General features: G+C 43.0%; 2 protein-coding genes across 2 annotated transcripts in view; one reads left to right on the top strand and one right to left on the bottom strand.

Moving 5' to 3' along the window:
* The window catches only part of STK10 (serine/threonine kinase 10), a 97,142-nt gene extending 95,034 nt beyond the window's left edge, over positions 1–2,108 (bottom strand). Inside the window, exon 1 of the mRNA XM_054977371.1 lies at positions 990–2,108. Within this exon, the coding sequence (XP_054833346.1) occupies positions 990–1,145 (156 nt within the window). The 5' untranslated portion in view covers positions 1,146–2,108. The remainder of the gene's footprint in view (positions 1–989) is intronic.
* A 3,099-nt stretch (positions 2,109–5,207) lies between these two features.
* Positions 5,208–15,551, top strand: EFCAB9 (EF-hand calcium binding domain 9). The gene is made up of 5 exons (XM_054976346.1): positions 5,208–5,343; positions 6,723–6,871; positions 12,827–13,003; positions 14,008–14,100; positions 15,477–15,551. The coding sequence occupies exons 1-5, from the start codon at positions 5,208–5,210 to the stop codon at positions 15,549–15,551; spliced, it is 630 nt and encodes a 209-aa protein (XP_054832321.1).
* Positions 15,552–16,286: the final 735 nt, after the last annotated feature.

Here is a 16,286-nt window from a genome sequence, read left to right as displayed (position 1 = left end):
CACTGATGATAAGCAGCAAGTCTGTAAGTGTGACAGTTTGTACAAAATAGGGTGCATTGGCCTGCCGCCACCAACAACATTTGAATTGGGTACATGCACACCTGTACGCACAATACAGACTTCCTGAAAGAGTATCATGATTGCAAAATCCAGTAGGATTTTGCAGGTACACATTTGTATCCCATTTATACACTGCATCCTTAGAGTGATATACATCCCACCAGGTAGGGGCAGGGATAGGTAGACTTCACCTAGATCCCAGGAGGATCCATCCCAATGACAAGTCCATTACCTGAGTATGGTCTATCTATGTCCTTTTAGAAATAAAACAGACTATTCAATTATTTAGGAAAATTGAACGTGATTGTGTGGCCGGGCCCACATTCCAAGTTGGTACTGGGTCTAGAGAAATTATGCTTGTGTCCTGCCCTCGGCAGGCACATAAATTCGACATTCACTAATGTGTGTATCTGTCTGCTCAGAGAAGTTAACATGTTGAAGGAACACAAAGATCTGATGAACGGAGCTCTGACTCTCAAAGTTCATACTCCAGAAATCGAGTTGGTCTTTAAGGTGCTACTGGACCCGAATCTTGTTCTTCTACTACAGACCAACAGAACAACCTACCTGAAAGGAACTTTAACAGCCACCTTATTAGTATATAACATTCCTGGAAGAGGGCCAAATTTCTCGCCTTTCCAGCACAACTCCCTCTACCTGAGCGGGTACAGCTATTCATATTTCAGTACAGTGTCATTCCTATTATGCGAGAGAGCAGTATGGAAGGCGGCCCTCCTCTATGCCCCCCCCCATTTATTAGTATTTTGCGCTCGTGTCTCGGACGACTCCAAGGAAGGCTAGGCAGACCGACGAGATCGCCGATGCCCACTCTCCCGGCACTTTGCAGCCGCGTCTCCTCCTGGAGTTGCAGCTTCCCCTCCCATGAATTTGCCACCCAGGAGTCCCCCACCCACCCCTGCCTTGCCCACCTTATATACTTTGCCGAAGGCGCCATCGCCCAGTTCCCCGACGATCTCCCACACTTCATTGGGATCCAGGTCCCGGCGAACGTGCTCGTATTCCCTGGATTTCCGCTTCTCAAAGGTGGAAAGGCGCAAAATGCGTCGGAAATTGGCAAAGGCCATGGCACTGCCCGAGACTGGGCTGCCAATCTCCGACCAGAAGCCGGACGGGCGAGAGAAAGGCAGGGGAGCGGGTCCGGTTGGTCCTCTGCAGACGAAGGGGACTCAAGAGGGCGCCGGGGAAGGAGGCTAGAGGCAGGCGCCGGCTCGTTGGCGAGAGCCACGAAGTCAGGGCAGCTCCTCGGAGAAGAGAGCAGCGGCGGAGCTGAAAAAGTCACTTCGGAAAGCGAAAGGACCGGCCGGCCAGCCCGGCGACTCGCTCGGCTTCCACCGCACAAGGCTCCTTCCTGCAAGGGCGCGCCTGCCCGGCTCTCTCACTGCCGCCGGCGCCCCAGCCAGCGGCGCGGTGAACTTTCCCCGGGAAAGGCTCGGAGCGGCTGCCAGCTCGAGCACATGGCCCCTGCGACGCCGCTTCACCTGCTGAGACTTTGGCTCACCCTCTCCCGGCCCACGTCGGAAGCCCTGCGGGCTCCGCTCGCCCCGCCCCTCCTTAGTGGGCACTTTCGTCTTCTTCGGGCTCCGCCCCAGCAGCAGAGAGGCCCATTCCGCCGACTCCGCTCCCGCCCGCCGCCCGGCCCGCTGCTCATCCGAGCAGCCCCCGCCCCGTCCAGTCCAGTCCAGTCCCACCGTCTCTTCGCACCGCAGCCCTCGCAAGGGGGCAAGGGAAGTGCAGTTTCCGTTTCCGAGTTCTTTATCCATTGCAACGTTTTGGGTCGAGGAGTAGTCAGGAAGGAAGCCAACCGAAGCTCTTGGCCGCTTCGGCCTGCGGGAACCCAATTGGGGGGGGGGGAGGTTTACCGAAGGATTGAACTTGTATATGTTGCTGCGTGCTTTGGAGTTGGGAAAGAGGAGGGGGAATTATTTTGAACACTGTCAGAGGAAGCGGGAAAAGAGCATCACGTCGAAGTGCTTGAGAAATTAGCACAGCTGTGCTAATGATCTAATTTCGAATAGCTATTTGTTGGGTTTTCTCTGTGCATTGATTTGCAACAGTGACGACTCTGGCGTTGCAAAACAGGAAACACGACCATGAGAATGTCTACTACAGGGGGTGTTTCCAAGCCTGGGAATCAGTTCCTGTTGAATTCCACCAAGAAGTCAGATTGTGAACGTCTAGCTTCCTACAGCCCGGTTAAAAATGCATATTTTAGATGGCCTCAACCAACATGGAGTTCGCCCATTTGGAGTCATTCACGCACGTCTTGCAAACGTATAGAGGAGTAAATAAGAGAATTTCCAGAGTCATTCGCTAGCATTGCGCTGATAAGGTGCTGTAGCAGAGGTTGACCGCCGAGTAAGAACTAAGAGGTAATCAGTTCTGCGACTCCTGACTCTCTTCGGTGGTCTTGCGCCTCCTATCATCTGGCTCTTGTGATTTGCTTCCCTGGAGGTCTCCGACTCCCTGCCTTCCCTCTGCCTCTTTTGACAGAACTGCTTGATTTGCCTTGTCACAGTGGACCTTTGTCTGAGCTGACAAGTCAGTTTGCAAGCTTTGCTTGGGCGCCTAACCCTGATGTGTGCAGCTGAGCTGCTCCGGTGTCCTAACGGCAGTTGCACGCTTACAACAACTAGGCAGCTGGCTGTGTGGCAACCTTCAGAAGCTATTTCCCAGGTCTATAAGCAACTTTTCGCTGAATGAGCCAGTAATGTATGTATGCTGTAGGTATAACAGCGCCTTGAACAACACCTTAGGAGTCGCATCAAGCTTTCCTGGAGCTGTTTGCCAACTTCTGTAATACTAGAGTTTGCAAATGTAATGATATGAAATAGGGACATCTAGAGGATATACTTAGAATTACACAATGTGTCATTACTGGGTTTATTATGTGGCTATGCTCAATAAACTTTCCTATCCAGGTTTTTTGGGCGGTGGAAGTGGGTTCTTTCATCTCTGGCTCTTTCTTGCTTTGAGAATGTTATGTAGAGCTATGCATATAACTTGCATCAAGTCAGGCCACTTTCATTTTTAAAATCTAATTCTCTCTGGTTTGAAATTATATGCTTGAATGTGAACATGTCATAATTTTAACAGGCCGAATGTCTGCAATTAGAAGATTTGTAATGGGATTCTAAAAATAAGTCCACACACTCACACTACAAGGCAAAATTTAAAACAAAGTCTACATTTCTCTGAGCCATTTTGCTTCAACCATAAAAAATACCAACCCAAGGGGCAAGCCTGAACTTGTCAGATCTTGGAAGCTAAGCAGTGTATGGGAGGCCTCCAGGGCAGACCAGGGTTGCTATGCAGAGGCAGGCAATGGCAGACCACCTCTGTTAGTATCGAGCCTCGAAAACCCCAGCAGGGTCAGCATAAGTCAGCTATGACTTGAAGGCACTCCACCACCAAAAGGGGATAATCAGTCAATTAATAGCTTGCTGAAATAGAAACCCTTCATCAGATGAATACCAAAAATAGTCAGTAAAAGTGCTCGGCGCAAGAAGAGTGGAAAGGTATTTCACAACTGCAGGCAGGCACCACCAAACCCCTATAATTGTGGTCACTGTATGTGTGGAAACACAAAAGTAGGGCCTGAGATGATGGCATGATGCCTGGATAAAGGTGTTTGGGAGCAGGTGACCCTTCAGATACCCTGGGTTTTAAAGATGAAAACCAGCAGCTTGAACTGAGCCTGGAATCCAGCAGGCAAGCAGTGAAGATCTTCAAAGTACTGAGGTGCTTTTATTGTCTGTAGTGGACACCTGAGAGCAGACATCCTATTGCATTCTGGTCCAGCTGGAGTTTCAAAGGCAGCCCCTTGTAGACAGCAGTAAACTCGCTAGGGGAGGCAAGATCACTGTGGTCAGATCACGCTTCTCAGGGAAGTGATACAGTGAAGTCTTAAGCGGAGTTACTCGATTTTTTTAATCAGCCTTGCTGCTGAAGTCACTTGGTTCTCTGTGGCTTCTCAATGCTCATTCAGTTCAGTGGAGCTTTCATATGAGCAGTGCACTGTCCAATACACCCCATCTGCAACCCAAGTGTATCTCTACAAAGTGGCGCTGGCTATGTAGCTTCTACTCCATTCTGCATGACCTAACAGACAGCCCCTCAAATGGAGTATTCTGAAGACACAGCCCTCAGTCATAAATCAATGGAGTTAGCGACTCTGCTTCAAGATGTTACATGCTGTGGATATGCTCTGATCAACTGTAGATCTGATTCTAACAGCCCCCTCAAACTGTGAACTTACTCTGTTGGGGGAGTAAAATGTCACCCAGAGTAGGCTGTATCTCACTTCCATGATCAGCACCTCCACCAACTAACAGAACACCCGTCTTCTGTGAACTGAGCAGTATGTTATTGGCTTTCATATATCCTATTACTGTCTCCAGGCAACAGTTCATCATATCCACAGTCACTAAAAGGAGAAGGAGAGTTGCATATCATTTGTATATTGGCATTCACTTTTTTGCCCCATCTGCAAAAGGTGATTGTAGCTGCTGAAATAAATAGAACAAGTTTTGAGTCGGTTGCTCTGCATGGGATTTGTAGCCAGGTTGTTCTCACAAATAGCCTCTCACAAATAATATATAATATCAGACTTCTGTGAGTTTGCAGTGTCTCCTTTGTGCTTAGAAAATAGCTTCTTGCCATTTTTCTAGTCATGAAGGAAGTTCTGTGATCTCAGGCTGATTCCTTCTTGTGATTTGATGGGTTGTTTTTGCTATATTGCTCACATTATTAATACTGGAAGCGGCTGATGATTGTGGGGGGCAGTTATATGGCCCAGTCCATTAAAAGTTAGCTGTTTCTGTACTCCAGTGGAACCGAAGTACACATTTCAATGCTTAAATCCATTGATTTCGATTAGGTGATGTCACAAATAATTTAAGGTGGATTGCAGCAACAATGAATAAGGTAGGAATAGTTCTCTTTTATTGGTTCTGTGTTACCTCTGGGCCCTTAACAAAGAAAGCATTTTGCACATCTTTAGTGAAAATCCATCCAGTTCTTTATGTCATAATGTACCAATTCCAGAATGGAATTCTTTTACTGTGATGCACACATCACCTTGGCTAGTTTCAAAGATCAAGAAGTAACTGGAATTCATTACCGACAAGATGAAACTGAGGCCAAAATGTTTTCTGCATTTCTTGTACTTGGATAAAATGTACTGCTTATTATCAGTCAGAAATGCTAGAGCACTGGCATACTACTTTCACCTACTGGATGTTCATAAAAAGAATGCTTTGAATGGTAAGTATAGTAGGCCACAGATTTATTCAAGATATTCACTAAAAAAATTCCTGCATAGCCTTGAATTATTGAGGGAGTTGCTACTGTCTGCCAGTTCAGTATGAAAGGGAGTTTTGCAGCCTAGTTGATAGGAATCAAGGGCACTTGTGCTTTCAAAATATCTTCAGCCATGAAAGCCAGGTGTGATCACAGTTCTGCAGGCTTTAGCCACAGTAGATGAAGAGCCCAGCTGAACTGGACTTAAGGCCTGTCTAGTCCAGCATTCTCTTTCCAGTAGTGGTGAAGCACTACTGGGAAGTTTTTAAGCAGATTACAAAGACAACAGAGCTTCATTGTTCATATTTAGGAGTATGAGTGTCAGAAAAAGGCCACGTGTTCCTCTGCAGGCTAAACCAGAGGTGAAGGATGTGCCCTTGTACAGAATCAGATCTGCCATCAAATACCTATAAAGTGGTGGGCTAGGAGATGCAGCAAGACCAGAAGGGCAGAGGTCAATATTCTCACCCCAGCAGGCAAATTCCAGAAACCATGTTTTAAATTCATGTTTACTCTATGGGGCTCCAAGCAGGTTGGGTGGAGAAGAGTGGGTGGGAGGGGGAGATGTTTCAGTTCTTCACCCCATGCTGTGCTTTATATTGCCTCCACCCCACTTAATAAGATCAAATGTCACTGATGCCTCTAGGTACCCCCTGAATGTTCAGCATACGAACATCAAAATATTGGGTATGTGTGTCTTTTAAAACTAAGGACTGCATAACTCCTAATAGTTATACTTCCACTAAGTGTGTAATCCAATATGTTTTGTGGTGGGTTGTGGTCAAATTTTGAGGTTAAATGAAATTCTTCGGTTTTGTTGCGGGGTACAGCATTACTAGTATTAGCTGTAAGACCACTCTCAAAGCCGGGACTGCATGAAAACTCTTGGGACTCTATGAGAGAAAGCAAAAAATAGGCTCAGTTGTTCCAAAGGAGTGTCCAAGCAATGCAAAACCTGACCTTTTAATTTAAACAACTCCAACATGGAAAAGCAGATTGTTATACTATTGCTGTACTTATTTCCATAATATTGGGGAAAATGAGTCAGGAGGCATTCCCCTATAGTCCATATTATTGATGAAAAACACATCAATATAATTATTATGTATGTATTTGAAAAGTAACTGGCGAGAGATTAGCCTGGAGAGAAATTATTGGAAAATGTACTTCAAGGATTTTATTTTCTACCATAGACTTCAACTTAATCCTACGCACTGCCCATAATCCTGTGTTTTTCTCTGTGTGCTTTACTGGAGTATATTTAGGACAACTTGTGAGTCAGCTTGCACTTTGTTAACTAACTATTTTGGACTGGCTGGCCCTAACTCCCCATCTTTTCACAGATCTGCAGTTTTACCATTTTCTCCACCATGTGACTGACCTGAGCAAAGATGAGATCATGCTGGTGTTTGACTTGCTAGACTGGGATGGCAAAGGGGAGGTCGGCTTTGATGAGTTCTACATGTTGGTGTGCATCATAATGTCTCATGAGGCAAGTTAAGATGGCTGGTGGGTGGCATGCTTGTGAAGCCCAAAGAAGCAAGATGTTATTTTCTGAACTGGATTCAGTTGAATGGGTGGCCGACCTTTCTTTACAGAGCTGACTAGAAGGTAGAAGGAGCTGGCGGTAGCAGCAGAGAATACAAATAGCTACCATAACACTGAAAATGTCAAAAAAGTAAACCTCAGTTCATCTTTAGCCACGTCTATGTCTACATATTACAATTGTGGTGAAAAATAGTGGAACAAGAAACTACAATGGCCGCTCAGCTTTTCCATCTCTTCTGTGCACTTTTTATTAAAGAAGGTCTCTGTTGTGAAGCATTGTTTATGAATCTGCCCTCTTCAAAGCAAAATTAGAACGAAGAGTATGCTAGTTACAAACTTTATTTTACTTTTTGCTAATCAGGAATTCACTCACCTGAGAGTATGACACCTGTCACTTTTACACAGGATCTTAGCAAGTCTGGATTTAAATTCCTGCCTCAGTAGATCCTTCATTGACATCAGCTTTTCTACTATTTAAAATTTAGTACAGAAAACACTCTTGAAGAGAGAACTTAGGAAATACACTCCAAGGAAGGGTTGCCTCACTTTCAGAGTAGAGAGCCAGTATCCCCTTTGTCAAGGCAGCAACATAGCAGCAGTATATGAAGGGAGTTAACTGAGGCTGTAGAATTAGACCATTTTATGGTATTTTAAGCCATAAGTGCACTATTAGCAATGAGAAAGAGAGCTTAAGGTATTAAAAGATATAGGCTGTTTAGGAAAAATCCAAAGATAACAATTCTAAGTTCTCTATACCAGCCGTACGTTATTCAAAGCTTGGAAAGAAAATCAAGCTTGGAAAGAAAATCATCCCGTGTGCACACACCCCTTAATATGAAAAAGATGGTCAGTATTTTCCTAGAATTAACCAGTAAGGAAGTCAGCTCTGAAGCTGGCTGTTCTGGGTGAGTGATCTTATGTGCTAATAGACAAGTAGCTACAACTAAGAGGCTTTCACGAAAGAGCACCCAATATCCAAATATATGTACAAGCTCTCTATGTTACAATATCAACATAATATTAAATGATGCAGAATGTAACTAACAAATACAAGTTTCGTTTATCTGTATGTACAAATTATATACAAATCTTCTCTATAGTTACCCCAATTTCCAAATATCACTCTAGGAGAAATAAACCATTTAAACAGATAATTAATATTTCTTTCAATTAGCTCTGGTAAGTATATAATGCCATCTACATGTACTCTGAATTGACAGCTCTGGTAAGTATATAATGCCATCTGCGTGTACTCTGAATTGACAGCTCTGGTGAGTATATAATGCCATCTGCGTGTACTCTGAATTGTACTCTGAATAGTCCTTCTTTCAAACGTCCATGAATTGTGCAGAGGCTATAAGGTCCAATGCCAAATGACTTCAGTTGTAATCTTCCAGCCTCTCGCTCTTGGATATTATTCAAAGGCTCCAAGTAGTGCCCATTAATCAAAGACTTCAAGTGGTGCCTGACAACCAGCCAGCTCAAAGGTTTGTTTCGCACATGTGCAAATGTGTGCTTGCTTTTTCAAGGGTAATTAGCTAAAATATCAAGGTACATTTAATATAGGTAATATCCCAAACATACTTGTAGAGTTTCAGAGCTTACATGTCAACCCATTGCGAGTACTCACTATTTTCTGTTTAATCATGTCATGCAACGGACTTCCGATTCTATTTCTCAGACGGTGATCATCTTCACAAAATAGAGGAATCAGCCCTCTTAATTTATACTGTCTGATTTAAAGGAACATTACAAATGTATTGAAATGTAATGATCGCTGTAAATTGCAATGTGCGACCTTCAAATATAACAAGTCCCAACCCTGGTTGAGACCCTCAGGTGTTAACAGTTTCAACTCAAAGATCCACCGCATTTCCCGTTTTAATAATTGCCTCGATGGTATTCTGCCTTCTTTGTCTCTTACTGCTTCTAACACAGTAAACTTCAAATCCCTCTCTGTGTGCTTGCGGAGAGTGAAATGTGAAGTTAAAGGAGCTACCTCTACTTTTCTTCGGATTTTTTATTGGTGCTCCTGGATTTGAATCCTGATCGCTCTGTTTGTGCTCCCTATATAAATCATATCGCAAGGGCACTTTATCAAATAAACAACACCTGGTGTGCTGCAGGTAGAAAAACTTTTTAAGGTTCTCTTTTTTTTTGGTTCTCTTTAAGGAGATGGTGTTGCCGACTATCGCCAAATTGCAAATGCTGCAATGTCTGCAGCAATGATGTCCACTCGGAGACTCCCTCTCTATTGCACATTTTTTTATATCAGAGTGCACCAGTCTATCCCTTAACCTTTTTGTTTTTCTAAAACCTAGGCATGGTAGGTTATCACATCCTGGCAAATGAGCTACAATATGCCAGTGCTGTTTGATGATCCCTGAGATTTTAAGTGATAAATTGGTGAAAAGAATGGCCCAGTGCATTCTAGGTTCTGCCACTTGCGGCTTAACTTTTAAAAGTTCTTGTCTCTTCACTTTTGCTGCCCTCTGCTTGGCATTATGGACTACATCTGTTGGATACCCCCTCAATAAAAATCTGTGTTCTAAGTTGTGGCTTTCTTATAGATAGTATGAATCTAAAGTAGCATTTCTCTGGATTCTAAGGAATTGTCCATAGGGAACATTTGTTTTTAAACATTTAGGGTGGTGGGAGGTGTAGTGAAGACAAAGGGAGTGGCCATGGGTGTCCAGCGGTACCCTCTATAGCCAATTTATATATGCAAAGGTTGGAGAAATCCCACATTTTGAAACACCAAATTAATCCCTTCCACCAGAATATGATTTATTATGCTCATTTTATAGATTATATTTTTATAATATTGTCCAATCAAGACATGGCTGAGGCTTTGGTTGGCTGGTTCAACACCATAGATCCAAATATCAAATTCACCAGTGCCAGCCCCTTACAACAGATTTCTAGACATCATGGTGTATAAACATACAGAACACCACCTCGCGGTGCATCCCTTTCACAAGGGTACTGATCGAAATTTTTTATTGCACTACACCTCCCACCACCCTAAATATTCAAAAACAAATGTCCCCTATGGACAATTCCTTAGAATCTGGAGAAATGCTACGTTAGATTCACACTATCTAGAAGAAAGCCACAACTTAGAATTTGTTAGTTACATTCTGCATCATTTAATATTATGTTGATATTGTAACAGAGAGAGCATGTACATATATTCTAATAGACAAATAGCCATGATCTATGGATACTTAAATCTGGAGATTAGAGCCATTAACAGACAAGACAGATCTTCCTGCACACCTGAAAAATGTGCCAGGTTTGCAGAAAAATCTGAAATCTAAAAAAGCCCTATTTTTTAAAAAAACAAAATGATAAAAAGGAGAATTAGAAGACCTCAGTGGCTGTTGCTAGGCAACCATAACAGTTTAATCAGTATTCCAGGCTTTGTTTCTGTAAGTAAAAGGCAAGAAGAGGGGGTAGGGCCCTTTTCAGGGCTATTTGATCTTTGAGGGAGGATTCATTGAGGTCAAGCCTGGATGCAACCACGAAGAAACTTGCTACAACATGACTTGCATAACTCACTCAGGCTGATCTGCTTGCTACTCTTCAGTGGCAGCCCTCCTCCTCCCAAAACCACTGTGGTGTAATGGTTAGAGTTTCTGAGTAGGATCTACAAGACCCAGTTTTGAAACCCCACTCTGCTGTGAAAGCTCACTGGGTGACTTTGATCCAGTTACACACTAAGCCTAACATACCTCTCAAGGTTAGTGAGGATAATATGGAGGCAAGGAGAATGATACAAGCTGTTTCAGGTCCCCATTGTGGAGAAAGGCAAGGTATGAATGAAGTATATTAGTAAATATAGACGAAGAGTGGGGGGCAGATAAAAAGTAAGGTTCTTAGTGGGTTTGAAGGAGAGAAGGAAGTAGGTTAAGGTGGGCATATGGAGGCTGCCAAGAAGAGGGAGAGAGATAATAGTGTGGGAAAGGGGATACAGGGAAAGATGAAGTACCCCTTCCTAGTGCTCGCAGGTTCCCCGCCATGCAATTGGGCCTGACTTAGCCTGTACCACACAACTGGCCACCCACAGGAGAAGAGGGAAAGGTGAAGACGGGGGCAGATGGGTGGGAAGGAGAGAAGGAAGCAGGAAAAGGGAGATAGGCTATAGAGGGCAGCGGAAGAGGACATGGTGGGGGAGGGGAAAATAAGATGCCCTCCTGCAAATTCTTGCGGGTCCCCCACTTGTAAATTACTAAAGGCAAATGAGGCAGGAAAGGACCATTATTCATCAACACGGGTGTTTCTTACTGATCACCCCTTAATTGGACATGTATCAATTGATGGACTATGCAAGCTGTAACTAGTTTTGAAGAGAAAAATAAGTGTGAGACTGGGCATGTTTGCTTTTTCCTTGAATGTAACTAATCCAGCATGTTCTCATGCAGTCTTGGGGCTAATTTTAATTTCTTGGTGATTGAGGTACGAAATGTATCAAAAGGTTTTATTTCCTATGACCATACACATTCTTTTATATCTGTTAGATATACTGTATTGTCCCTTTCTCCTTCATGGGACTAGGTGATTTTAAAAGGGCACAGCACATCCAAAAGCATAGGCTTGGATTCTAAGCAGAGCATGAAGAGTCACATTAGAGGAAGGCAACTTCCCCATCTTCTCCTCCTCTTATCACAGCTGTATTCCACCTCAGTGGTGTTCTTGCAGGTCAGTAGACTTTGAGGAACAGTGTGACATGCAAAGTGAGGGGGAAATCAGTGTAAAATACCCTTTGCCAGTGGAATTTCCGTTCTGTCAGCAGAAGTGCCGTTATGCCAACAGACCAGCAACGGAAGATCCAAGGCAGTGATGCACATCTGGCTTGGATTGTTTAAACATTTACTCCAGCAACAGATGTGGCCAAGTTAAATCTCTAATCTCTAAAGCAATGAATCTCATGTTATGGGTCACGGGAAGGGTTTGGTTGGGACAATGTAGAAGACTTGCTAGGGGGTGAGGCTAAGGAAGTTTTGACAATGTCAAAGAAAGATGCTGCACATACATCTGAAGCTCCTGCCTACAAGAGGTGCACTGTCTATGAATATGGCAGGAAGAGAGATTCTCTACTCCATTAAGACATGCTCTCAGCTAAGATCTCATTATACGATGTGCTGATTTCTACTGGTGCCCACATTTGTGCTTTATGTATTATAAATACATATAATTAATGGAAATTACATTACATTTCAGATCTTATGCATTAGGGGCTTGGGTGGAATGGCAGCATCAAGGAATAAGCAGGGACAAACAGCAGGATGGAAAACACAAAAGAGTCCAGTAGCACCCATAAGACTAACAAAATTTGTGGTAGGGCATGAGCTTTCACGAGTAACAGCTCACTTCTTTACATACTTCTTTATCTGAAGAAGTGAGCTGTAACTCATGAATGACCACATTCCTGACCACAAATTTTGTTAGTCTTATAGGTGCTATTGGATTCTTTCTCTTTTCTACTGCTACAGATAGACTAACACGGCTACCCATCTTGATCTATCACAAAAGATTCAGAGAGAAAAAACAGATGTCTTAGTCAGTCAAGTCCAAACTGAACACAACACACTAAAAGTAGCACTTTCCCTTCAATATCAGAGCAACATTTATTTCATTTATATCCCGCTTTCTAGTGAGGAGGACATAATGCAACTTATATAATTCTTCTCCCTTCCATTTTATCCTCATAACCACCCTGTTAAGGTAGGTTAGGCTGAGAGTGTGTGTTTCCATGGTAGAGTGGGGATTTGAGCTGGATTCTAGTTCAACACTCTAAGCACACCAGGGCTGTGTGCCAATTCTTAGATTTTTTTAAAAAAACTTTTGAATGTTGGAATTGTGTGGAATATTGACATGCTTTTCTTTCGGGGATCAGAACCATCTTGAAAAGCAGTTCATGTATCGTCATTCCCATCTTGTGTTTGAATTGCTTGACATTGATGGAGGACACACAATTGGGCTTTCTGAATTCAAAGCAACTCGTTTCCTTTTCAACATTAAAGAGGAAGACCTGTCTCGGATATTCAAGGACTTTGACATCACTGGAGATGAGGTAAAAAGAGAGAAAGATCAACAAACATGGGACTGCATGGACTTTCTGTTCATGTTGTCTTGATTTGGTGGGCTGGATCCTATGATGAGCAATGAATGGAAAGAGTTGCAAGGACAGATGTCTCCTCTTCCCTCTGCAGTCTCCCCCCTCCCCAAATAAGCTGCTCCTGGGGACAGGGAACTCTTGGGAACAGTAAGGGATGTGGGTGGCTGCAAAAAGACAGGAGAACTGGCAACCCCTCCCCCCCTTTCCATGGGCATTTGTTTATGAACAGTTCCCTGAAGTGTAGAGGGGGTGACAAGTGCCAGTTTCCCCTTCAGCTATAGCCTCCAACACTATATTCAGTCTGCCAGTTTGGTGTAGTGGTTAAGAGTGGTGAGATCTGGAGAACTGGGTTTGATTCCCCACTCCTTTGCTTGAAGCCACCTGGGTGACCTTGGGTCACTCACACAGCTCTCCCAGAGCTCTCTCAGCCCCACCCACCTCACAGGGTGATTGTTGTGGGGATAATGGGGATAATAATAGCATACTTTGTAAACCGCTCTGAGTGGGTGTTAAGTTGTCCTGAAGGGCGGTATATAAATCGAATGTTGTTATTATTGCTCCTGAGGGTCCCCCAACCGTCACGTGCAACTTTTCAGGGAACTTTGAGCTCAGTTCCACCAGCTCTTACAGTTCAGGGCTCATAGAGTCCAACTCAATATTTTGTTTTCAAGAAGCCCCATCCAAGGTTTATGGTTGATTGTGGAAGGTGATATAGAATAAAAATCCAGCCTGTTCACCTTTTAAAGCAGATGGTAGTGTGCACGGACATGAAAAGCAAAATAAGCCTGTTCACCTGCAAAGTGTTTCAGTACCTTGTTTGTTGTAGATTGCTGTGGATATTCACAATTACAGGAGAGCAAAAGTACTTGGGATGTGGGAAACAGGCTCCTCCCTCACATTAGTTTCTAACAGCCCTTGTTATTTCACTAAAACACTTGTATCTTCTCTTCCATTACTAGCAATTGAACTACAAGGAATTCAAGATGTTCACTATCTTCTGCATTGACAGACAACAGAGGAAGCTGAAAGAGAAAATAAAGAAGCAAGAGCTGGCTAGCAAACCATCAACGGACTTGAATGCCACTGTTGTATAGTTACATAGAGAAAAGGTGTTTTCACCCCTGTAGTCAGAAAATTAAAATGAAACTTAATACTGTGAAAGAAAGGATAGCTAAGGATTTTATGGCATGAGGGCACGTGGTAAAGGATGACTGATTAAAAAAATCAGACGCCTCCCCCCCCCCCCCCGAATGATCCCAAAGGCTGTGATGGCTGGTCTAGACATAACCTCTGTCAGAATCCCCAGAGACTTTTGAATGATATTTTGTTAGTTCAGATGAAAGGCTCTTGCAGTCAAAGAAAACAGACAATTCATATGCAAATGATAAGCAAAGGGGAAAAATCGGATTTGACAAAACCTTACCTTTCTAAAAAAACGTCACCCATCCGATATAGTCGACTATATTCATGTGGGCAGAAAATGGAAAGGGTGACATTTCACTTTCTAAAATATTATCAGCAGTCCAAACTCCTTCTGTGAGATCATTCAAGGTGCCACATCTAGGCAAGCTGCACAGTGACCGTGCTCAGCCCATATATTAGACTCAATAAATTGCATACTGTGTGTGAAAATGAGGTAGCCTGTACAGGCTAAAAAAACATGATTGCAAGATAATAATAGTACATCACTTCATAGCTCTTCCAGTTTCATACTCCTCTTGTGATTTGCACTTAAAGCACTGTGAGAAGGGTTCTGCTCCTAGTTTGGTGCCCATCATCTTACCTTAATCCTCATGCATGTTACTTTAAGCTTCCACACTTTACCCTGCACATCCAAGTGTAGACTGTAACCCAAAGGCAGAAATGTGAGAAACCCTTTCCCCAACATGCCACAGATGTGGAAAGTACTGGTAGGCCAACACTTGAGACTTCTGTACATCATGCATGAAGTAATTACGTGCTATCCCCCCAAATGGCAAGAATCTAAGATACAGGTGAGCACAGTAATCTATGGTCTTAAGTGGATTTTATCAGTTGTGCACTTGGAACATTTCAAGAGCTGTTTTTTGCCCTTTGAAGTTACCCAGGTTTCGGCACAGAGGGAAATCCTTGAACATTCCTTATATGGCCTTGGTGTCCGTATGGTTCGCTCAGAATTTATATTTTAAGATTCCTTTTGTGAAACAGATGTTGATTTGACTATCAGGAGAACAGAAAGAATAAAATGCCTTTTGCTAACAATTTGCCTCTTTTGAATCTCTGTGGGACCAACAGCAGCAAAAGGATCCTTTACAAAAGGATTCTTAAAATATAAATGTTGAGTAAGTCATACCACAAAAAGAGCTATAGTTGGTTTTGGAGGTTCTTCTTTATGCTCAGAACATGGCAAAGGTTAACTAGGCAGTGTGTGTGTGTGTGTGTGAGAGAGAGAGAGAGAGAGAGAGAGAGAGAGAGAGAGAGAGAGAGAGCACCCAGAAAACAAATTTACTGGTATTTTGCATGATTGAGGCACTTGTCACTTGAAAACTCATGTTCAAAGTTGGACCAATACTAGATATGTTTTAGTATGAATCCAGAAAAGTTATGATGACATCATTTTGTGTAGGTTCTTCTGCCTCAAAAACATGGTTGATTCCATTCTATGATTCCACTCCAAATTCGGACCTTTTGGGAAAAAATTCACTTCTTCACAATTATAACTAGCAAATTTTCAGGACTCCGCAAGCCAAAGCCTTTAGTAAGACATAGAAACTATCTTGTTGATGACTCTTGATGTGTGCCACTATTTCCACACAGCAGCAAAGATTTAGAATCTGAACATAGAAGAAAATTGTATCTATGGCAAAGCTCTATGTTTTGTTTTGAATTGTTAGTTGAGAGTTGATATCAGTCAAACTAATGTAGAGCTGACAATTTTGATGAATCTATTGCATCAGCAATTTGGCCTTCTATTGCATTCAGTCTAATGCTTCTGGTCTATTGCTTTCAACTTGTGCATTTGTTGCTCTGGGAAAAAGAAAATACAATAAAGAAAGACAACAAACAGATCAATTAACAGGGGGAATGTATCACTCAGCAGTGATCCTTGTTATCTTGGTGCTTTGCCAAAGTCTATCCAGTAATTGGATGTGTGTGGTAAGATATGAACAAAGTATTGCCCAACTCTCAATTTCTCAGCGACTATATCTTAACAGCTGTATTTCTATTCTTTCAAGTATTCAACCATGAATTCACATGC

This window comes from Eublepharis macularius, chromosome 4 (assembly GCF_028583425.1).
Source record: "Eublepharis macularius isolate TG4126 chromosome 4, MPM_Emac_v1.0, whole genome shotgun sequence".
Classification (NCBI taxonomy): Eukaryota; Metazoa; Chordata; class Lepidosauria; order Squamata; family Eublepharidae; genus Eublepharis; species Eublepharis macularius.
This window is presented reverse-complemented; position numbering and strand designations above follow the sequence as displayed.

Coding starts and splice junctions, on each gene's coding strand:
- EFCAB9 (XM_054976346.1), top strand. CDS start 5,208: ATGAAACTGAGGCCAAAATGTTTTCTGCATTTCTTGTACTTGGATAAA. Junction 5,344..6,722: donor TAAAAAGAATGCTTTGAATG/GTAAGTATAGTA, acceptor ATCTTTTCACAG/ATCTGCAGTTTTACCATTTT. Junction 14,101..15,476: donor AAATAAAGAAGCAAGAGCTG/GCTAGCAAACCA, acceptor TGTGTGAGAGAG/AGAGAGAGAGAGAGAGAGAG.